This window comes from Bos indicus, chromosome 16 (assembly GCF_029378745.1).
Source record: "Bos indicus isolate NIAB-ARS_2022 breed Sahiwal x Tharparkar chromosome 16, NIAB-ARS_B.indTharparkar_mat_pri_1.0, whole genome shotgun sequence".
In the NCBI taxonomy this organism is placed as follows: domain Eukaryota; kingdom Metazoa; phylum Chordata; class Mammalia; order Artiodactyla; family Bovidae; genus Bos; species Bos indicus.
This window is the reverse complement of record NC_091775.1, coordinates 2,202,039-2,224,567: the sequence shown is the minus strand read 5'-3', so window position 1 is coordinate 2,224,567 and position 22,529 is coordinate 2,202,039. Positions and strand designations below refer to the sequence as shown.

General features: G+C 47.7%; 1 protein-coding gene and 1 long non-coding RNA gene across 7 annotated transcripts in view; one reads left to right on the top strand and one right to left on the bottom strand.

The window, feature by feature from the left end:
- Positions 1-15,558, top strand: part of PIK3C2B (phosphatidylinositol-4-phosphate 3-kinase catalytic subunit type 2 beta) — a 77,277-nt gene extending 61,719 nt beyond the window's left edge. For all 6 annotated transcript variants that reach the window (XM_070767756.1, XM_070767757.1, XM_070767754.1 and 3 more), the window contains 10 exons: positions 1,992-2,161; positions 2,624-2,780; positions 3,079-3,188; positions 4,090-4,291; positions 4,740-4,864; positions 5,901-6,018; positions 7,277-7,358; positions 11,081-11,187; positions 12,701-12,829; positions 13,611-15,558. In XM_070767756.1, the coding sequence (XP_070623857.1) occupies positions 1,992-2,161; positions 2,624-2,780; positions 3,079-3,188; positions 4,090-4,291; positions 4,740-4,864; positions 5,901-6,018; positions 7,277-7,358; positions 11,081-11,187; positions 12,701-12,829; positions 13,611-13,799 (1,389 nt within the window). In that variant the 3' untranslated portion in view covers positions 13,800-15,558. The remainder of the gene's footprint in view (positions 1-1,991; positions 2,162-2,623; positions 2,781-3,078; positions 3,189-4,089; positions 4,292-4,739; positions 4,865-5,900; positions 6,019-7,276; positions 7,359-11,080; positions 11,188-12,700; positions 12,830-13,610) is intronic.
- LOC139176297 (uncharacterized) lies at positions 88-22,480 on the bottom strand. The gene is made up of 3 exons (XR_011560693.1): positions 22,359-22,480; positions 1,954-5,791; positions 88-1,285 (listed from the first exon to the last, which is right to left on the bottom strand). It is a non-coding gene; the product is annotated as an uncharacterized lncRNA (long non-coding RNA).
- Positions 22,481-22,529: the final 49 nt, after the last annotated feature.

Sequence of the window (22,529 nt, the reverse complement as noted above, 5' to 3'; positions counted from 1 at the left end):
TGATTACTCCTTGCCAATGTAATAAAGAGTCATAATAAATGTTAATAGAAGTTTGTACAACAAGAATACACACAGAGAGAAATTAACTCAGCATCTCAGTGTTTATTATCAGTCTTTCAAAGGTCACTCCCAGCTCTTTAGCCTCCTACTAGGATGATGCTGGTGGTTTCTTATGGTGCCTTCCAGGAGGGAAGTGCTAGAGATGCTTGTCCCTTGGCCACCTACTCAGCAAACAGAGTACCCCCATCTTACACATGAAACCCCTGAAATCAGGAGTGCTTTCTTTATACTTTGAGACTTCCTGCCAGTAAGCAGCTGCCGCTGCTGAGTCACTTCAGTCATGTCCGACTCTGTGCGACCTCATAGACAGCAGCCCACCAGGATGTCCCGTCCCTGGGATTCTCCAGGCAAGAACACTGGAGTGGGTTGCCATTTCCTTCTCCAATGCATGAAAGTGAAAAGTGAAGTCGCTCAGTCATGTCCGACCCTCAGCGACCCCATGGACTGCAGCCTTCCAGGCTCCTCCACCCATGGGATTTTCCAGGCAAGAGTACTGGAGTGGGGTGCTATTGCCTTCTCCAAGTAAGCAGCTAACACCCTGTATAATCAGGTGAGGAGACTTTAGTCATTTACTCTGTGATATAGTATAGGCATATAGCTGCTTCGTAAGTCAAAACAAGATATATTTCAGGTAGCAGAAATACCTGTGACAGGAAGACAGGTAGGTAGGGATGGTCAAGACTGAGAGTTGATGGGTTATTGAGCGGTTTCTTTTCAGTTACGTATTTCCCTATCATAGAAGTCATCTTTTTTTTTTTCCCAGAATGTACATTCTGTGAGTTCTTCACAAACTTTCTATTCTTAACTTCCTAGGGATTAGTCATCTGGTTTAATTTAACAAGTAGCTGGGAGATTTCTGTATTTTGAAATAGGCCTGTGGAGCAGCCAAGAGGCTGCTGGGAGATAGGATCCCTGGGCCCTGGGAAAGGGAGAGTACTGAACTCTGAGTGAGTGTTGGTGCCTGTAGGGGATCAGCGTCTGTGCGGGCTGGGAGGGTCTGGAAACTCAGGAAGGTCCCTGAAGGCTGGGTAGAAATTTGCAGAGGGAGGTGGCGAGGGCATGTCCTATAGCTGGGAAACTTTCTCTCATGCCCAGTTTCCTGCTTGGCTCTGAAAGCTGTGGCCTCTGCTCAGGAGTCTTTCTGGAGGTCTTAAGAATTCTCTGAACCTCCCAAAGAAGATTTGGAGGATGAAAAGTGTCCATTCACGATTTCCATACATTTTTACTGCAAAGACAGATAAGGGGGCAGATATTAACCAGATAAAATAAGGTAGATCCAACCCCTTACTCCTCCCCCTCCTGCTTTAAACTCAGAAATAGCTCTAACACATTTTACCAACTAAAGATGTCTGATTTTCAAGCATAAAACACCCTCTAGAAGTGTTAAAACTCCCTCAGCTCTTCCTTGGAGTGAAGCTCATTTAAGTAGATTAGCATTTATTGGTTACCAAGAACACCGGAAATGGGAGCTCTATTAGGGATGAGGAGACGGACAGAAGAATTCTGAGCAGGATCAGGAGGGGACCTTTGAGTCTGCTGCCTCGGTGCTGTGCTTGAGTTAAGGTCACCACAACCAGGCGGGAAAGTTGTAAACACCAAGCCTGCCTGATTCTGGGCTGGTCAAGCCTGGGCTCCTGAATCAGTCCATTGTCCTTCCAACCAGTTTCCGTGTATTGCAGATAATGGATATATTGCGGATAGTGGATATATGTGTGTATATATGTCCCGTCTCCTTTTTGCCCCATAAGACTCAGGACAAGCTTCCGTGTGCCTCAGTGTGTATGTCAGTGTGGATGAAGGCTGAATAGGCAGATGTGAGAGCCCCTGGGCTCCTGGGAGAGGGTCAGGGCGGGCTCAGGTCAGCCTGGTTTTGCCCCTGGGGTCCCTGCGCACCAGCTTGACGTCCTGCCGTCTGCGTGCCATCCCCTCAGGCTGTAGAGAACTTCATCTACTCCTGTGCCGGCTGCTGTGTGGCCACCTACGTCCTGGGCATCTGTGACCGACACAATGACAACATCATGCTGAAGACGACTGGCCACATGTTCCACATAGATTTCGGCCGCTTCCTGGGCCATGCCCAGATGTTCGGCAACATCAAGCGGTAAGTAGCGCCCTGAAGCCAGCATGTGCATAGGCCCGGGAGGTCAGCGGAAATGGTTCAGAGCTGGAACACAAGCCCACGATGGGAGAAGTCCCGCACACTGCAGAGTGTGGCCCCTGGGTTGAGCGGCTCTGAGGAAGAGAGCACTGAGGCCTTGCAGAAGAAGGCAGGGACCAGCCCTCTGCCTGCCTGCTGAGGGCTGAGCAAAGGGAGACGAGCCCAGACCGCAGCCAAAAGAAACCAGATACCCGGGGGACATCACTAGCTCACAGGCAAGGGACCAGTGAACGACGTGTCTGGGGATCTTCTGAGGTTAAAGTGGGAAAAGAAACAGTGTTGGAGGAGCCCGTGGATCCAGTGTCACGCGGGTTTTGAGGGATGAGGGGACGCTCCCCCGACAGCCCACACGGTGAGCCCCCTCCTTCGTGCTGACCTTCTGCCTGTGTGTTCCCCTTGGCTCAGGGACCGCGCCCCCTTTGTCTTCACCTCGGACATGGCGTATGTCATCAACGGGGGTGACAAGCCTTCCAGCCGCTTCCATGATTTTGTTGACCTTTGCTGCCAAGCCTACAACCTCATTCGCAAGCACACCCACCTCTTCCTCAACCTTCTGGGCCTGGTGAGGAGCTCCATCCCTTTCTGAACCCCTCCTTCTTATCATCTGACACCATTTTTAAGACTCCCCATCTTGCTTCTGGAGATCTGCTTCTCTGAGCCCGAGATAAAGGCAGGGCCCAGGCCACCTGGTGGTGTCTGCTGGTGTCTGACTTCCTGCTCCCGACCCCCCAGCTCCTGTGGCCTGCCAGCCGCTGCCCACCGCATCTCTCTACCACCCTCTGGAAGGGTTAGGGAGCGAAGCTGTAGAAAATGCTGAATTCCTGGTCGTTACAGACACCCTCTCCTCTTTGCTCTTCTAGATGTTGTCCTGTGGGATCCCTGAACTCTCAGACCTGGAAGACCTCAAGTACGTGTACGATGCCCTGAGGCCTCAGGACACGGAGGCCAACGCCACTACCTACTTCACCAGGTGAGACGCTGCATACGAAACAGTGCTGCCCGTTCTGGGTAGGTAATTTCCAGGCCGCTCGATGGGGAGGAGCTGGGCTAGGGAGACGGGAGAGGCTTTGCTCTGGTGGCAGAGCTTAGAGTTGACAGCACGGGTCAGTTGTCTGGCTTGGGTAACTCGTTTTACTTCTCTCAGGCTCAGTCTCCCACCTGTACTTGGGTGCCAACCTTTACGCGGAGGTATTGCGATCCCCCGCTTGCGTTCTCACCAGGTCGCGGGCAAGGACGTTGTCTGTGGGGCCGTGTCCAGTAGGGGTTTTGTAATAGTTTTTAGCTCTCTCGATCAGGACCCTCCCCCTTGTCAGAACATGGAATTTCATGGTTCCATTTTCCCACGTTGGATGTTTTTAGACACGTTATGCACGAAAGCGGGAAAGTGCCTATGTACTAATGAATGTCTACGGTTTTGTCCATTTTATTATGTACCCTTTTGGGAAGTTAGCGAGTTAAATTTTCTCTGGGGCTAACACAGTACCTTTCCTTCGGAACTAAAGTCTCTGTGTTGGGTTTTGTTTGGTGGGGATCCGCTGTACTGAAGCTGAAACTCAGTTTGACAACAGTATTTAGACTTCCACGTGGTGACCCCACGGTGGCGTCCCACAGTTCCTTCCTACTGTGGATTAACCGTCTTTGGCCCAGGTGGGCAGTGAGGGGAGATGAGACCCCCAAGATCCACAGGAGTAAACTGTATTCAGATCATTGTGTGCAGTCATGTCCTTATAAGGCTAGCACACAGGGGAAATGATCTGATCTGAGCTGCGTGTTAGCCTCAGGCGTTGGGTGATATTCCTTGAGTACAGCTCTGCCCAGGCAGTGGCGACTTGGGTCTGTGGTTGCAACCTTTTCTTCCCATCCTTCTGCAGGTTGATCGAGTCCAGCCTTGGCAGTGTAGCCACAAAGCTCAATTTTTTTATTCATAACCTGGCTCAGATGAAGTTTTTAGGCTCAGATGATCGGCTGACCCTCTCCTTTGCTCCACGAACACACACTCTCAAGAGCTCAGGCCGCATAAGCGATGTGTTTCTCTGTCGCCACGAGAAGGTCTTCCACCCCAACAAGGGCTATGTAAGTGTCTGCTCCAGTTTGACTCTCTCCTGCGCCCCGCCACCCAGCTTGTTGCGGTTCTGTTTCTTTCCTTCCACACTGTGGGTGCTGGAGCTGACTGAGCACCCTGCGCTGGGGGCAGTTGCAGGCCCTTTCCCCTCCCCTGCCCAAGTGGCCTGCCTACAGTCAAGGACCTGAGTTGGATGGCTGTTCCCTCTGAGCCAAGGGTCTTGTGAACTAAGGATTCTTGTGAATCTTTGCTTTCATTTTCCTGCATAGGTATATTATCTTCGTCTCCATTAGAGACATTTTTATCCTCTTCTTTCTGGAACGCGTAACTCTTCCAACACACATACACACACACACACACACACACACACACACACACACACACACGCACCCTCTGTCCCCTCACGTGCCCTCTTCATTGGTTTGGCCGGGGGTGTTCACTAAGATTTGGGCTTTGCAGATTTACGTGGTAAAGGTGATGCGAGAGAATGCTCACGAGGCCGCTTACATCCAGCGGACATTTGAGGAGTTCCAGGAGTTACACAATAAGCTGCGGCTGCTCTTCCCTTCTTCCCTCTTGCCCAGGTACGTGCTCCGCCTGCTCTCTGCACTGCGGGGTAGCGGGGAGGGCAGCCGGGGGCTGGGCAGCACGGCCCTTGGGAGTCAAGACCTGCGTCCTCGGTTTTCTTAACTGGCCATGTGTGATGACAAGCGCTCCCCCTGCTGGCCATGCGCTTCTGAGGCTCTCAAGTGGTCTTCCTCCAGCCTCAAAAACAAGCCTGGGCGCACCTGCCAGGGCAGCTGCTGCTGCTGCTGCTAAGTTGCTTCAGTAGTGTCCGACTCTGTGCGACCCCGTAGATGGCGGCCCAACAGGCTCCCCCGTCCCTGGGATTCTCCAGGCCAGGACAGCAAACTGGGTCTAAAGGCAGGGGATTGTTGGCGTCTGAAGATGTTTTGAAGTGTCTAATCTTCTAAAGAGTAAAAGTGTTTTTGAAATATATAAAGAAAATGTGGTGTATATACAAAATGGAATATTACTATACTGCATGATTCCACTTATATGAAGTACCTAGAGTAGTCACATTCATAAAAACAGCAAGTAGAATGGGGGTTGCCAGGGGGAGGGAGCAAACGGGGAGCTGCTTAATAGGTACAGAGCTTCAGTTTCGCAAGAGGAAAAGACTGGAGAGGGATGGTGATCATGGTTACATCACAGTGTGAGTGTGCATAACTCTGAACTGTACACTTACAAATGGGTAAGACAGTAAATTTTACGTTAGATGAGTTTTACAACAATTTTAAGGAGCAGATTTTCAAATAGAATTTGTACCATGATGAGGAAAACTGGAGGCTCCAGAGCTGCCTGAGCACTTCTGGGCAGCTGTAGTTCTCTGCTCAGCACTTTGGTTTTCTTTTCTGTGGTCCGTGGAATTGTCCAGTGGGAGATGCTGCGCATGCGTCCTCGGCACAGACCTGGGTAGCCGGGGGAGGCATGGAGTAGGGGAGAGGTCCCTGGGGAGGGAGGCCAGGGAGAAATGCGGATCAGGTGGCTGAAAATGAAAGTGGAATGGGACTAAAGGCTATTGCTTCCTTTTTTCACCATCTTTTCACCGGCCGCCAGCTTCCCCAGTCGCTTCGTGATTGGCCGCTCGCGAGGAGAGGCAGGGGCCGAGCGGCGCCGGGAGGAGCTAAACGGATACATCTGGCACTTGGTCCACGCGGCCCCGGAGGTGGCCGAGGTGGGTGGCCCTCAGTCTCTGCCCGGCCTGGCGCCGCTGAGGGGTGGGGATTGTGGACCGAGGCGCGCTTGCGTTTTCTGGGCCTGTCCGGGGATGGGGGAGGGCAGTGGGTCGTGGCACCAACCCCACTGAGCTGCACGCAGAAACGTGAAACCCAGACACGCAGCCGGGCACACGGAGACACAGATCCGTGTCAGCTGCCATCACACAGTGCTTGTGCTAAGCAGGAGCCTGAGGAAATGGAAGGTTTCTGAACAAGCTGAGTATGTGCACCACCTGAATTTTTCTTTTAAACAAATGGTGTTATAATTTGGTTTTATAATGGTCATAAAGACAGAGAGTCATCAGGAGTCCCATGACCCTAAAAAACCGTCTCACCCCATTTCCATGTTTCCTTCCTATCTGGCCATATATAAATGTGACTTTTACAGTTTTATAGTGGTTTTTTATTTTTACTGAAGTGTTTATAGTTAGCGTAACTTTAAATATCTATGCCAAGTTAATACACTGACTTGCAATACCATCTCTTTAACCATTCACCTCTTGAAAGATATTTAGATCATGCCCCTCCCCACCTTTTCACTATTAATGCTAGAGTGGGTATTGTCACACATTTTAGCTTTTGTTTCCCTAATTGCTTAGGAAACATTCTCAAAAGTAGAATTTATAGTCCTTGTCCAAGGCTGGCTTAAGCTAGGGATTGAGCCTGGGACCAGGCAGTGAACACTCTGAGTCCTAACCACTTGCCTGCCAGGGAGTGCCAAGGACAGACCGCTTTTGAGTTGATGTGAATACTTTCATTTGCTTCCTTTTTTTCAAAACTTTTTTATATGGGAACTTTCAAACATGCAGAAAAATAGAGAAACAGTATAATGAATACCTATATATTCATCACCTAAACAGGCATTATTTTTTTTGCCATGTTTGCTTCATCTGTTTTTTCTGAAATATTTTAAAGTAAGTCAAAGGCATCATGACATTCTACCCCTAAATACTGTGCATCTCTAAAAATCGAGAACATAATTTTACATAACTGGACCGCTGTTACACCACCCAACTCTTAGCCCACATTTAGAATTTCCCTGTCGTCTCCGAAATTCTTTAAACAGTTGGTGTTTTTGAGCCATGACCCAAATAAGAACTGCACATTATGTTTGGTTATCACATTTTGTAAGTCTCTCTTAATGTTGATGAGTTCCTTTTTTCCTTGTGCCATTGTCTTACTGAGGAATGACCCTGTTTTCTGATTCTGTTCCAGTGTGATTTGGTGTACACCTTCTTCCACCCCCTGCCCAGGGATGAGAAGACGGCAGGCAGCAGCCTGGCTCCCAAGTCCTCAGGTATGGTGCTGTCGCTGTGACATTTCTGCCAGCTTCCCTCTTGTTGTTGTTCAGTCGCTCAGTCGTGTCTGACTCTGTGACCCCATGGACTGCGTGCTTCTCTGTCCTGCACCATCTCCCAGAGTTTGCTCAAGCTCATGTCCGTTGAGTCGATGACACCATCCAACCATCTCATCCTCTGCCTTCCCCTTCTCCTCCTGCCTTCAGTCTTCCTCAGAATCAGGGTCTTTTTTAATGAGGCAGTCCTTTGCATCAGGTGGTCAAAGTACTGGAGCTGCCCTTCCCCTTCTCCTCCTGCCCGCAGTCTTCCTCAGAATCAGGGTCTTTTTTAATGAGGCAGTTCTTTGCATCAGGTGGTCAAAGTACTGGAGCTGCCCTTCCCCTTCTCCTCCTGCCCGCAGTCTTCCTCAGAACCAGGGTCTTTTTAATGAGTCGGTTCTTTGCATCAGGTGGTCAAAGTACTGGAGCTGCCCTTCCCCTTCTCCTCCTGCCTTCAGTCTTCCTCAGAACCAGGGTCTTTTTAATGAGTCGGTCCTTGGCATCAGGTGGTCAAAGTACTGGAGCTGCAGCACCAGTCCTTGTGTTACCAGATTCGCAAGCCTGTGTGCCCGGGGCACAGTGAGGCCCATCGGTACGCAACGTTAGAGTTTGGAACAGAGAAGGGTTTATTACAGATTCATACAAGGAGATGGGTGGCTCATGCCCTAAGAACCCCAATGTTACTCAGAGCTTTCAGCAAGGCCTTTTAAAAGCAAAAGGTGAAGGATGGATGTGGTTAGTTCTTGCAGACTTCTCAGTGTCAGAGTCTTGTTCTTGAAGTTAGGCCAGTGGTCAGGTAACAACGTTCCTGTGAATCTCTGCCGGACGAATGTTATTCTCTGTCCTGATAAGAAAGGGCAAAGTCCCAAGGCACAACTTTAACCCTCCAAGGTCCCAGCGCTGGCTAAGGGGAGGCATATCTCAGTTGGCAGCTCCTCAGGGCCAGGTTCCCATGTCTTGCCCAGCTGTCATCCTGAGGGAGCCTGGCATCCAACCCAGCTGGTCCTCAGTCTCCTCAGGTTGCCCAAATGGGGAGACCAGGTCCCCCGGACTGTGACCAGGCAGACGGCCACTGCTAGAGGGTCACAGAGACAGGGATAGGGGAGAGGGGCACCACTCCTCGGGGCCAGGGCCAGGGCTAGTGGAGGGCCTGAGTGAGGGCTGCCAGGAGTCATCCCCAGTCTATTCCCTGGGCCCCCCAGCTCACCACTGGCCTGAGGCTGGGTAAGCTGGAGGGCCTCCAGGAGAAGGCCTGGATCTGCCTCTTACCTCACTTCCACCTGATGACCACCATACCACCGACCCTTGACTCAGTCACTTCCTCAGTGCTCCCTCGATGACAGTTACCAGTGGGCGGGGCCCGCTGCAGCCCTGGCCAGTAGCTGAGCAGGAAACGGACGTTGCTCGTTGACAGTGGCTGCTTGTGGGCAGGGCCTGCTGAGGTACCTGGGTCGCTGCTGAGCAGGACCTGTTGCCCAGTAACAGGTGCAGAGTGATGAGGACCAGCAGGGGCTGCCTGCTCAGGGCTGTGCTCACCCTGTTACTCCTCCAGTGAGTATTCAGAGCTGGTTTCCTTTAGGATGGACTGATTGATCTCCTTGCTGTCCAAGGGACTCCTCGAGAGCCTTCTCCAGCACCACAGTTCAAAAGCATCAATTCTTTGAAACTCAGTCTTCTTTATGCTCCAAATCTCACATCAGTCATGACTACTGGAAAAGCCATAGCTTTGGCTACATGGACCTTTGTTGGCAGAGTAACATCTCTGCTTTTTAATATGCTATCTAGATTAATCATAGATTTTCTTCCAAGGAGCAAGCATCTTTTAATTTTATGGCTACAGTCACTGTCCACAGAGATTTTGGAGCCCAAGAAAATAAAGTCTGTCACTATTTCCAACTGTTTTCCCATTCTATTTGCCATGAAAGTGATGGGACCAGATGCCATGTTCATAGTTTTTTGAATGTTGAGTTTTAAGCCAGCCTTTTCACACTCCTCTTTCACCTTCATCAAGAGGCTCTTTAGTTCCTCTTTGCTGTCTGCCATAAGGGTGGTATTGACTGCATATCTGAAGTTATTGATATTTCTCCCAGCAGTCTTGATTCCAGCTTGAGCTTCATCTAGCCCGGCATTTCTCATGATGTACTCTGCATAAGTTAATAAGCAGGGTGACAGTATAGAGCCTTGACGTCGTACTCCTTTCCCAATTTTGAACCAGTCCGTTGTTCCCTGTCTGGTTCTAACTGTTGCATCTTGACCTGCATATAAATTTCTCAGGAGGCAGGTAAGGTGGTCTGATATTCCCATCTCTTTAAGAATTTTCCACAGTTTGTGGTGGTCCGCACAGTTAAAGGCTTTAACATAGTCAATGAAGCAGATGTTTTTCTGGAATTCCCTTGCTTTTTCTATGATCTGTTGGATGTTGGCAATTTGATCTCTGGTTCCTGTGCCTTTTCTGAACCCAGCTTGTATATCAGGAAGTGAAATAAATGAAGTTGTGTGGTAATTTGAATATTCTTTGGCATTGTCCTTCTTTGGGATTGGAATGACAACCGACCATTTCCAGTCCTGTGGCCACTGCTGTTTTCCAAATTTGCTTGCATATTGAGTGCAGCACTTTAACAGCATCATCTTTTAGGATTTTAAATGGCTCAACTGTAATTCCATCACCTCCACCAACTTTGTTCATAGTAATGCTTCCTAAGGCCCACTTGACTTCTCATTCCAGAATGTCTGGCTGTAGGTGAGTGATCACACCAGGATGGTTATCTGGTTCATTGAGACCTTTTTGTACTGTTCTTCTGTGTATTCTTCCTCCCTCTTCTTAGTATCTTCTGCTTCTGTTAGGTCCATGCTGTTTCTGTCCTTTATTGTGCCCATCTTTACATGAAATATTCCCTTGGTATTTAATTTTCTTGAAGAGATCTCTAGTCTTTCCCATTCTGATTCTGTTGTTTTCTTCTATTTCTCTGCATTGTTTACTTAAGAAGGCTTTCTTATCTCTCCTTGCTATTCTTTGGAACTTTGCATTCAGTTGTATATATCTTTTCTTTTCTCCTTTGCCTTTCTCTTCTCTTCTTTTCTCAGCTATTTGTAAGACCTCCTTTGACAATCATTTTGCTTTTTGGATTTCTTTTTCTTGGGGATTGTTTTGATCACCACCTCCTATACAGTGTTCTTAGGGCACTCTATCAGATCTAGTCATTTGAATCTATTTGTTACTTCTACTGAATAATCATAAGGGATTTATTTGATTTAGGTCATACCTGAATGGCCTAGTGGTTTTCCCTTTGTTCAATTTAAGAACCAATTTAACTTCTCTGAACCTTCCAAAAGGTAATTTTTCCTGTCCCCATTTCTTCCCAGGTCTCTCTCCTTGACTCATCTCTGTTCCTTTGCTTACTGGCTAAAGAATCTGTGGGGTCCACAGCTCCTTGAGCAGATTTCTCGGGGACTGAATCTATTTACAGACTGAAATTCGATAGACTCACCCCAATCCAAGTCATGCTTGCAGACACCAACCTAAGTCATGCTCGCAGATGCCACGTGGCTGATCCCTGGTGGGATATCAGGAATCTGACATGGAGATAGGGCAGGGGGTCAGAAGAAAACAGAGACATCTACCTGGCACCCGATGGGGACAGGGCTGGCCCCCTGACCTTTCTCTCTGTCCTTTGTCCCTACAGAAGGCACATGGGCCCGGCCAGTCGGGAGGGTTGGAGGAGAGGTGAAACTGTCCATCTCCTACAAAAACAATAAACTCTTCATCATGGTGATGCACATTCGGGGCTTGGTAAGTGCATACACAGTCCTCATTTGGATCTTTATCTTTCTTCTGGTACTTTTCTGACTGATGAGACCTTTTTTGTACCCCCCTCTCATGAGAGTAATCACAAAAGTTACTAAATGAAGAGTAATCACAAAAGTTACTAAATGAATCCCCAATGGGCCTGCTCCCATGCTAGGCCTGTGGTATGACCAAGCAATGCTGGACACAGCTTCTTACTACCTGTGGCCTTTGGCAAGTAGCCCAGTTACTCTTAGTCTCATTAAAATGAGGATAAGGTTAGTGTCTGCCTCATAGGCTTGTTACAGGGGTTAAATGAGATAATGCATGTAGAGTACTTAACATAGTGCCTGGTATTATTATTATGGTGATTATTATAAGAGAGAGACCTGGGGGGCCTATTTCCTGGTTATAGAGGTAAGGCAGCCGTATGACATCCTTCAAGCATAATCAAGGGGGCGTATAATTCCTACGTTTTTGATATGTTTCTGAGAACCTTCTGAGTGGAAGGGGAAGGGAACTCATAGAATACCTACAGAGTGCTGGACTTTTGCAGGTTGGGGCACTGATGTGTGGCAGGAGGTCCATGAGCTCTGGAATCAGAGGTGACGGGGCTTCACTCTCACAGCATCACTCATTCATTTTAGTCAACAAATCTTCATCAGTCCCTTACCGCGTGCCAGGCACTGATACGTTAGCTCTGGACAGGAGGGCAAACAAAATAAAGTCTCTGCCTTCAGGGAGCTCACGATCTAGTAGGCAGAGGCAAACGGTTAAGTAAAATACATGGCAGGTTGGACAGTGGTGAGCACTTTGGTAAGAAAGAAAGCAGATGAGGAATACCGGGGTGGAAAGAGGGCGTCAGCAGCCAGGGAAACCCTCACTAATGAGGAGGTGAGGGAGGGGGCCGTGTGTGTCAGGCCCTGCAGCGGGGGCCAGTGTGACTGAAAGCACCGGAGCAGGGGGACAATAGTGGATGCTGAGGTCGGAGAGGGCCGACCGGAGCCGTGGTCCTGCGCTCAGGAGCATGGCTTTTCCTTGAGTGAGATGGGGGCCACTGGAGGGTTTGAGCAGAGGCATGCCAAGATCTGACTGACATTTTAAAAGGAGTGAGTCACTAATTGGCTGACCTTGAACTAGCAACTTAATCTCTCTGACTCATTTCTCTGCTTATCTCTCACTAGGGGTTTCCTGGGTCAAATGACAAAGTAGACAGACATTGGGTGAAGATATCTGGGGATATTGTGGTTCATTCAGAACAGACCAAGTTATGATGTGCCCTGAGCATTCATATACAGAGTATAGAACTGGATATCATGGGTGATCTGATTGATGTTTTAGGATGACATCTAATGTTACCGTGGTAGGTGTTTCTGGCAGAATGCAGTAGGCTGGCTGGGAAACATAAATTATTGTGCATTGCAAGAAGCTGGGTGTCGGGGTAGAGAGGCTGGGTCAGGGAATGGCTACAGGAATGGTGATACAGAGGCAGATAGACGGTTTCTCATTCCCTTTGCAGCAACTGCTCCAGGATGGGAATGATCCCGACCCCTATGTCAAGATTTACCTCCTTCCTGACCCTCAGAAAACCACTAAGAAGAAAACCAAAGTGGCCCGGAAAACCTGCAACCCCACCTACAATGAGATGGTATGTGGAGAAGGTGATGGGTGGGGCTGGGGCTGATAAACAACTGTGCCTGTTTTTGTAAATAAAGCCGTACAGGGACAGGGCCATTCCTGTGCATTTAAGTCTTGCCTGTGGTGCTTTCACGGTGTACCAGTGGGGTGAGTATGTGTGACACAGACCAAACGGTATGGCCTACAGAGCCTAGTATATTCCGCATTTGGCCCTTTATGCTAAAAGTTTGCTGATACTTAGGGTAGGGATTCCACAGCTGGGCGTGGTCTGTGGGGAGGAGGAGCCTGCTGGTCCTTTGCTGATAATGAACTGTGGCCCCGATGACGAGCCTTCTTTTGCTGGAACCCTGAGCTGAGAACAGGGTTCTTCGAAGGTCCCCTTGGGTACTGTATGCCTTCTGTATTCCCTCGGACTTTGCTTGGGGAGGTAAAGTGGTCTTACGCTCAGCCAGATCAAACCACCACAAACTATCATTCTTTTTTAACCAGAACATTTTTTCTTTTGTTAGGTTCACTTGTTCCCCCCAGTATTTATTTGTTATTTGGCTGTGCCAGTTCTTAGTTGTGGCACACAGGGTTTTCGATCTTCACTGAGGCATGTGAGGTCTTTAGCTGTGGCAGTGGAATCTAGTTCCCTGACCAGGGGCCGAACCCAGGCCCCCTGCACTGGGCACCTGGAATCTTAGCCACTGGTCCACCAGGCAAGTCCCTGAACCACCACAGACGAGCATCTCCCCCTTCCGTGTTCCCTCTCTCACTGCTTCCCTCTCTTCCCAATTTGGCGTCTGCAGCTGGTGTATGATGGAATCCCCAAGGGCGACCTGCAGCAGCGGGAGCTGCAGCTGAGTGTGCTGAGTGAGCAAGGGTTCTGGGAGAATGTGCTCCTCGGGGAAGTGCACATCCGCCTGCGAGAGCTGGACCTGGCCCAGGAGAAGACTGGCTGGTTTGCACTGGGATCTCGAAGTCCTGAGACCTTATGAACACAGCGGAGCCCTGGCCCGGGACCCCAGGCTCACGGCAGAGCTGGGGAGAGGACTCGTCCCTTCTTGGGGAGGGGCATGGCCCTCGGTGGGCTCCCTGCCGTCCTGGCCTCCAGGGTGGGAGGCGAGGAGAGTAGAGATGCTCTCTGCTGGCCCTCCTCTGCAGACTGCTTTTGAGTTGGTTGTGATGAGCAGCCCTGTGGAGGCTGTGAGGTTGCAGCAAAGTTTTAAGTTTACCTTGTGTCAAGGGAGCAATGCCTGGATTGAGGTGTGTGAGGTGCGCTGTAGAAGTAGCATTTAGCGGGAGGGTGGGTGAGTATCTTTATTTTTATTTTTAAAAAATGAAATAGTAATGTTGTCCTAACTGGACAGGAAGCCTTGTGAGAAGGGACTTACATGTGCCCCAGAAGGCAAAAGAGGAAGACTGTTTGGACTTTTTTGACTAAGGTTCTTATTGGACTTTCCCTAGGTTTTTGTTTGTTGTTTTGTGTTTCTATCTATCGGAATTATTTGGGGAGGGGCCCAGTGGGCCCTCGGGGAGCACCCTCCCTCCCTGAGGGAGGTCGGGAGGGGCAGGGAGGGCTGGGTGTGCTTGACTGAGGCCTGCATGCTGGGCCTGTCTGATTTTGCCTCCAAAGGAGAGCAATGTGATGCCTGTGTGTGTGCGGAAGGGCCTTCCGGTCGGGGTTCTGCAGAGGACCTGTGTTCAGGGACCTGGGCTCGTCTGGGGGGAGTTTTTCCTCTGGTCTTGCCCTACTCTGCTAGGACATGCCTTGAACACCGTCTTCGGCCCCTCCGTCAGCCTTTCTGGGGACCGTGTTGTCCCTGTGAATACGCTGGGGTGGTCCCCCGTGGGCCTCTCCCTGCAGCCCCCTCTGGCGGGATGGACTGCTGCCCGGTGTGACCGTGGGCGCCGTGGCCCTGGGGCGGGGCCGCCTGCTGGCTGGCCTCGGGGGCTTTCCTCATCGCCTGCCACTCCTTTCTTGTCACTGCTTCTCTCCCAAACTCCATTTCTGTCATTTTTTTTATAAGAATTTCTTCCATTCTGTGGGGCCATAAACCTATTATTCTGGAGCCAAAGGGATGCCCTAACTGAAGAAAAGGGGTGCGGGTGGGGGATCCCATCAAAACTGGTTTTTTTCCTGTGATTTTCTTTGGTTGCGCGGAGACTGGATTGAGCTGAGCTGGGAGGGAGGGACTGGGTCTCTGATTTCTTATTACTCTTCATTCCCTACCAAATGGATTTGAAATTCACTCGTGCGCTTTACTCCAAAGGGTTGTCTTCCTTGAAAAAAGAAGGAGCAACTTTGAATTTTATATTAACTTTTTAAATTGGTGGCTGTGTCCAGTGATTTGGGAATGGAGTTAAATGGGGATACTCTTTGGATTGTCCTCCCCAGCTCCAACAAGGATCAGAAATTTCCCCTTTTGTTAACTCATTCCATAACTGGAGAAAGAAGCTCCATTGATTAAAGCCACAGAGCAGCAAGGAAGTTATAAACTTTTAAAGTAAAAATGCCAAGAATATAGCTGGCTGTTGTGAGCAGGAGTTGGGAGAGTGGGGAACAGAGGTGGAACTTCTCCAGGTGAATGGACCAGAGATGTGTTACTGGCTTTTTGCCTGTAGCTCATGTTACATTGACCCTCGATGCCCCTGATTTAAGAGATCTGTGTACTGTACCCACTTCCCAGATGTCCTTGTATCTCCTACTTTCTCTGGAATTGTATTTTCTAATAAATGATGTTTAGAAAAACAAAACTGTCATTTTCAAAATTGGTTCATGTTTAGATTAAAACATCTGACATATGAGGTGAAGATGATAATGTTAGTCATGGTTCCATAAACGATAACTTTTATATGCATGTGTCAGCTGAATCTTTCCTTACAACAACTTGATCAGGTGAGTAGTATTATCTCCCAGTTTACAGACAAGAGTAATTAAGTAATTTGCCTAAGGACATAGTCGGCCTTGGCTCTAGAATTTGAACCCAGGTTTGACTCCAAACCTGTGCTACTTTTTCTAGGCAGTGTTTAATACAATCATTTAAGTTGGTAAGCACTTGATAGTTTTGGATTGTATTAATATACATGTCATTTTTCATTACAGCTATGCTGGAAAGTAGGCATGGCTCATTTGTTAACTGTCAGCAAACATTTACTGTGCTCACCAGTCACTGCTACCTGGGGGCGTGCCTCCACCTCGAAGAATACAGTCCTTGGAGCTGTGCACTGGGCCCTCTCTACCAGGAAGCAAAGATTACAAAGATAAATGAAGATGGTTCTCTGCATTTAAGAAGTTTCCTGCCTAGTGATAGTTAACCAAGCCTGTTTCATACGAGAGGAAACAACCTTTGAGATGCCACACAATGATTATGTTGTTAGAGCCGAGCCGTCGCCCAGAATTGAACCCACATGAAAGCTGGAGGTCATGTGACCCCTGTTGCAAGCAGTTTACTCAGAAGTTTTCAAAAGTCTCCAGTGTGGAGTCATATTTCATGCTGGGAAATTTTGTGGGGCTTCCAAGGGACCTTTAGTAGTAACAGTAGTAAGTGATAACCTACCTTCTGTGTTTCTAAGTGGCTTTGAGATGTCACTGCAGTTCTAGGCAAGTCCCAATGGACTTTTTAAAAGTTAGAACTCGAATCTGGCAAGAGTCTTAGTTAAGGAAATTTCTTGGCCAAATGGGGTAGAAATCTGAACCACCCAGAGGGAGTGGGAATGAGGACTGGGGAGTGTAGGGGGAAGGGTGCCCAGGGAAAAGAGAAACAGAAGCCCCGGAGGTGGTAAAAATGATGTAACTGGACTTGTTAGGGTTTGGGAGGTAAAGGTTAGATTAGACTTGAAAGTTCAAAAGTGAGGCAGCATTTTTTAAGTTGGGAGGTAATTCTGGTGTCTGGGACTTGTCTGATACGTCTGTTCACAACACTGATGGCCCTTCTCTGGGTCAAGTGGGTACCAAGCACAATGACTACTAAGATAACAAGGATGTGGATCCTGTCCTCAAGGAACTCAGAGTCCAGCTAGGGAGGCAGACGTGGAAACGCGGTAAGAGTGCTGTGTCCCAGACAAGGTGCAAAAGGGGAGGGGTTGGGCAGACAGAATGGGCGTCACAGGGAGATATTTGAATTGACTCTTAAAGTCCATCAGAGCTCTGGATTTCATTCCCAGTGTGATGGAGATGCCATTACAAGGTTTTGAGAAAGGGATTACAGTACAGCACTGTACGTAGTCAAAGATCATTCTTTTGCTGTTTCAAGCAGGAATGGAAGCAGTAGTCTAGGAGGGGAGTGACATTACGACGGGGATGGGGCAAAGTAGTTCAATTCTGGATATATTTTGAAGGTAGAACCGATAGGGGGCTTCCCTGGTGGCTCAGCAGTAAAGAATCTGCCTGCTGATGCAGGAGATGTGGGTTTGGGTCGAGAAGATCCCCTGGAGAAGGGCTTGGCAACCCACTCCAGTATTCTTGTCTGGAGAATCCCATGGACAGAGGAGCCTGGCAGGTTACAGTCCATAGGGTCATGAAGACTCAGACATGACTGAAGCGACTTAGCACCTAAGTTTAGGGGCCTGGCAACTGGGTGAAAAGGACTGTAGGGGGATTATGGGATGGGGAAGATGGGCTTGGCAGATCTCAAGAGTTTTATTTTGATCATGGTAAGTCTTGAGATGTCCGCACATCCAAGTGGAGAAGTAGGATGATGGAATCTGAAGTCTCAGGGAAGGGTCAGTCTGGAGTTGAGAAGTGGAAGTTGGCATTTAGTGCTGTGGAACTGGATGAGATCACTTAGATTAGAGAGGCTTAAAAACAAACAAAGCAACAGGTGACTGAGCTCTGATGCAGCCAACATTTAGAGGAAGAGGAAGAGTCCCTGGAATTGTAGGGACACTGCGGTAATGATGTCATGTGAGTCTGAAGAAACGGGCTACTGCAACGAGGGACACAGACTGGGTGGCTTAAACAGCAGAAACTGATCTCAGTTCTGGAGGGCAGAAGTCCAAGCTCAAGGTATAGGATTGGTTCGTCCTGAGAGCTGAGAAAGATAATCTGTTCTGCGCCTTTTGCTAGCATCCGGTGGTTTGCTGGCGATCTTTTGCATTCCTCGGCTTGTAGGTACCTCACCCGAGTCTCTGCTTTCATTTTCACATGGCGTTCTCCCTGTGTGCGTGTGTGCGTGTCTGTATCCAGACTTCCCCTTTATACAAGGACATAGTCATGTTGGATTTGGCCACACCCTCATGACCTCATCTTAACGTACAAGGATGATATTTCTAAATAAGGTCACATTCGTAGGTCCTGGGGGATTAAGACTTCAGCATCTTTTAGAGGTGCACACATCAACCCACGAGTAAGAGAACTGGATTTGGCAAAATGTTCTTGGTGATCTTGATAAACTGTGGGTTGTTTTTTGCTGCACTGGCTCTTTGTGGTGGCCAGTGCACTTCTCTCGTTGTGGTGCATGGGCTCGTAGTTGAGATGCGTATGGGCTTAGTTGCCCCACGGTATATGGGATCTTAATTCCCCACCCAGGAATGGAACCTGTGTCCCCTGCACTGGAAGGAAGATTTGTAACCACTGGATCACCAGGAATGTCCCAATAAGAGCTGTTTTAATGAGTGTTTGGGATGAAACCCACATTGGAGTAGCCTGAAGACAGAATACGTGCAGAGAAAGTGGAGGCTGTGAGAGTAGACAACTCTTGAGAAATTTTTGCTGCAGTGGTGTAGAAACTTGGAGATGCAAGTATCTAAGGAGAAGTTATTTGTTGTTTAACATAGGTGATATTAGCCCATGTTAATGTGAGTGTTCAACTAGTTTAAGAAAAAAAATTACATGTTATAGGAAAGAGGAGATAAAGGAGGCCAGATTCCTCAAATGGACATGAAGGGATAGGATCCAATAGGCTTCTTTGCTTATAATGGGATCAAAAGCAGAGTATGTGGGTCCTGATGCAGGTAGATTGGTGGATTCGGTGGTGAAAAAATGAAGTTGTTTATGTCCAGTTGTATCTGTCTTCTCAGTGAAGTAGGAGGTGTGTCCATAAGCTGAGAAGAACGTGTATGGGAATGCTGGAACTTTGAATAAACATTGTGAGACAGGCTGAGCGGAGGCGATGCAAAGCTGCTAAGGGACTATCTAAGGGGACTTCTCTGGCGGCGCAGTAGTTAAGACTCTGCACCACTGCAGCGGGGGTGGGTGCAATCCCTGGTTGGGAAACTAGAATCCTGCATGCCTTGGCCAAAAAAATAAAATAAAAACGAACTATGTAAGAATGCCTGGCATGGATGAAATCTGTTATCACAAAGAGGAAGTGAGTCAGTCAGCATGTTTGAGTGCTTTTCTCAAGGTCGGCAAGACTGTAGGCTCAGAATAAGTGGATAGTTGGGTTTCGCTAGGGTTGAAATTTTGCCAGAGAAGAATTCTGGAGTAGGAGAAGAACATGAGAATGAAGGGTCTTTGCATGGGGGTAGTTTTCATACTGGATCATGAGATTCTTGATTGGGTAAGGAGGCAAAGAAAGAGGGTGATGAATCATAAAAACGTGGTAAATGCGATGGTTTGGAGGTTTGGCGAGGGCAGTGATAGCAGCTGAACAGGGGTTTCAAGGCAGTGAGCTGGAAAGATAGAAGGTGGTTTTTAGAGTGTGAGATACTTGAAAAATAATTTTGGAGGTGGTACTGACTGAAAAATGAAGGGAAAAGCTACACACCCTTTACCTTAGACCCTGAAAAATCTTTTAAAATAAATATAACTGAGGTTTAAATTATCTTCTGCCAAACTGCCAGTCAGCTTGCCTGTCTAAAGACTTCTTGTCTTCACCAGCAGGCACACAGCCCTGGCAAGACAGTGCTATCTCTGCGGACAGAGCTGCCTTCCCTCTGCTGCCTGCTAGATAGCGGGCTTCAGGAGGTGGCTCACACTTTATTTTCCTGCCAAGACTGACAAGGCAAAGTCACATATTCTTAAAGTTTTCCAGTACTTTATGATCCCATTGTTTCCCTTTAGAGCAAATTCCAAGGTAAGGAAAGTAAAAATTATATATCCAGTGATCAGATGGGGAAGGAAGGCCCATTCAAGACGTTTTAAGGGATATGTGGGGGGAGGCAAGTGGTGGTAGTGACAAAGCTGAATGGAATGTAAGAGCCTTGGCCATAAGGAAGATGCTATTAAAGTATTAATACTCTTCCCATTCATTCAACAAACATTTATTGGTCACCGATCACGTGCCACTCAACATCCTAGGTCAGTGGTTCCTAAACGTTTTGGTCTCACGATCCCTTCCTTAAGAATTGGGAAGGACAATTCCTTAAGAATTGTTGAGGACCCCAAAGAATTTTGTTTATGTAAATTATATCTATAATTATTGTTTTAGAACTCAAACCTGAAATTTTTAAAAAATATTTATTAATTAAAAAATATAAACCCATTACATGTTAAATAAATAAGAAAAAAAAATTTTTTTTGAAAAAATGTCTAGCGAGAAGAGGGGCATCATTCTACATTTTTTTCCCAATGTCTTTCCTATCTGGCTTACTAGAAGGCATCTGGGATCTCATATCTGGTTTTGCATTCAGTCTGTTGCCAGATCACATATCATGTACCCTCTAGAAGATACATGTGTACTATATATTCATGAGAAAAGGAAAGTTAAAAAAAAAAAACAGCTTAGTATCATTGTGAAAATAATTTTGGCCTTGAGAACCCTCTGGAAAGGTCTTAAAATGGGATCCTCAGGGGTGCTCAAATCATACTTTGGGAACTACTGTGCGAGGTATTGGAATACAGCCCTCAACAAGCAGAGACCAGCAGGAGAGAACATTTACAGGGATATATACAGAGCAGTGTGTTACATGCTCTAATGGAGTACAGCGGTATAGTTCTGACTGTGAAGGTCAGCAGAGACTTCGAGAAGGTGTTGACATTGGAGCTGAACCTTGAAGCATGGGTAGATATACAACAGAGAAGGTGAGGGCCTTCTTGACTGAGAAACTGAACGGTGGCATGGAACAAATCCAGTGTTCCTCAGAGTATAACCTGCATGAAGGGAAGTTACTAAAGAGAAGGCTAGAAAAGTCTAGGGAAAGGACAGACTGTACAGAGCCTTTATTCTACAGATGATGGGAAAAAATCTTTAGTGGATACATAACAAATATTAGCTGATGTCTGTGCCTCTAATCTGGAGAAGGCAATGGCACCCCACTCTAGTACTCTTGCCTGGAAAATCCCATGGATGGAGGAACCTGGTAGGCTGCAGACCATGGGGTCACGAAGAGTCGGACACAACTGAGTGACTTCACTTTCACTTTTCCCTTTCATGCATTGGAGAATGAAATGTCAACCCACTCCAGTGTTCTTGCCTGGAGAATCCCAGGGACGGGGGAGCCTGGTGGGCCGCCGTCTATGGGGTCGCACAGAGTTGGACACGACTGAAGCGACTTAGCAGCAGCAGCAGTGCCTCTAATCTATCTAGAAGAGGAACGATATTAGAAATTTAGTTCACTCACCAACCCACTGAGCTTTGAGTATTTAATTTGCATACCCGGATCTCTTGTCATTAAACTTACTCCCATTATTAATATATTTTTTATGAATTGTAAATGAGCTATTGCTAGAGATATGGATAATAAGATAAAAGAGGATAAACCATAGAAATTGCGGACCTCTTAGTTTCCTAGAAAGAAGTGGCCATTCTTCCAACAGTCTCAACAAAGCAAGAGGCGCCCTCTGGGTTCCTGAAAGATCTTGTAGCTGTCTCCAGGGCTCAAACCTGCTACACTCCCTCTGAACAAATACTTCACTTCAGAGGTGTTGATTAAAAAGTTTTATTAGAAATAAAGAAATGGACTAAGATCAAACTCACAAGAAAGAATCAAATGTAGCAACTAAGATTATAAATTGAAGTCGCTCAGTTGTGTCCGACTCTGTGCGACCCCATGGACTGTAGCCCGCCATGCTCCTCCGTGGGATTTCCCAGGCAAGAATCCTGGGGTGGGTTGGCATTTCCTTCTCCAGACTCCTTACCCTCTGATAGACACAATTTTTTTCAAAGGATAATTCTCTGTGCTTTCTTCTTTGGGTGTTGTATCCCATGGTTCTAGGGGCTCAGGATACAAATATGACTTGAATATGACTTGAAGGGGAAGCAAAGACTAAACAGTTCTAGAGGCTCCGTTTCTTTCCTCCTCTGTTTGCCTCATTTGAAGAAACAGGGACACCACCTGAGAAACAGTTCACATTTTTAAATGAAAGACTTATGTGGGTTAGATGCTGAAAGACCTCAAAGCTGGATCCTAGGTAACGCTAAACCGTTATTTAGAAATCGTAAAACCGAGCGGGCAGGAATGCATAATGATTCATTTTTCACTTAAGACTTATTAATCACGCCACATTATTAGTGTTTTTAACACGAGATATATATTTACACATCTCCCAACTTTTACTGGACTTAAATCTTAGGGTGATGATCTACTTAGCAGTGAATAACACTGGAACCACAGTGTTGCATAAATACATGCAAGTCTAAAACATACGTGTACACTTGGACTTGGGTACGTACCACGCCATTAACAGGTCCAGGGCCCTCTCCACCCGTCTACGCCGCTCCCTTGGGCCCAGAGCGCCGAGGTAGGGGGCGAGGGAGGGCGGGCCGCGGCGGAGGGGCGGTTTTCTAGGCGACCGCTAAGCTGCAAGTGCGCACGCGCAAAGCCTGGATCCGGCTGATGCAACC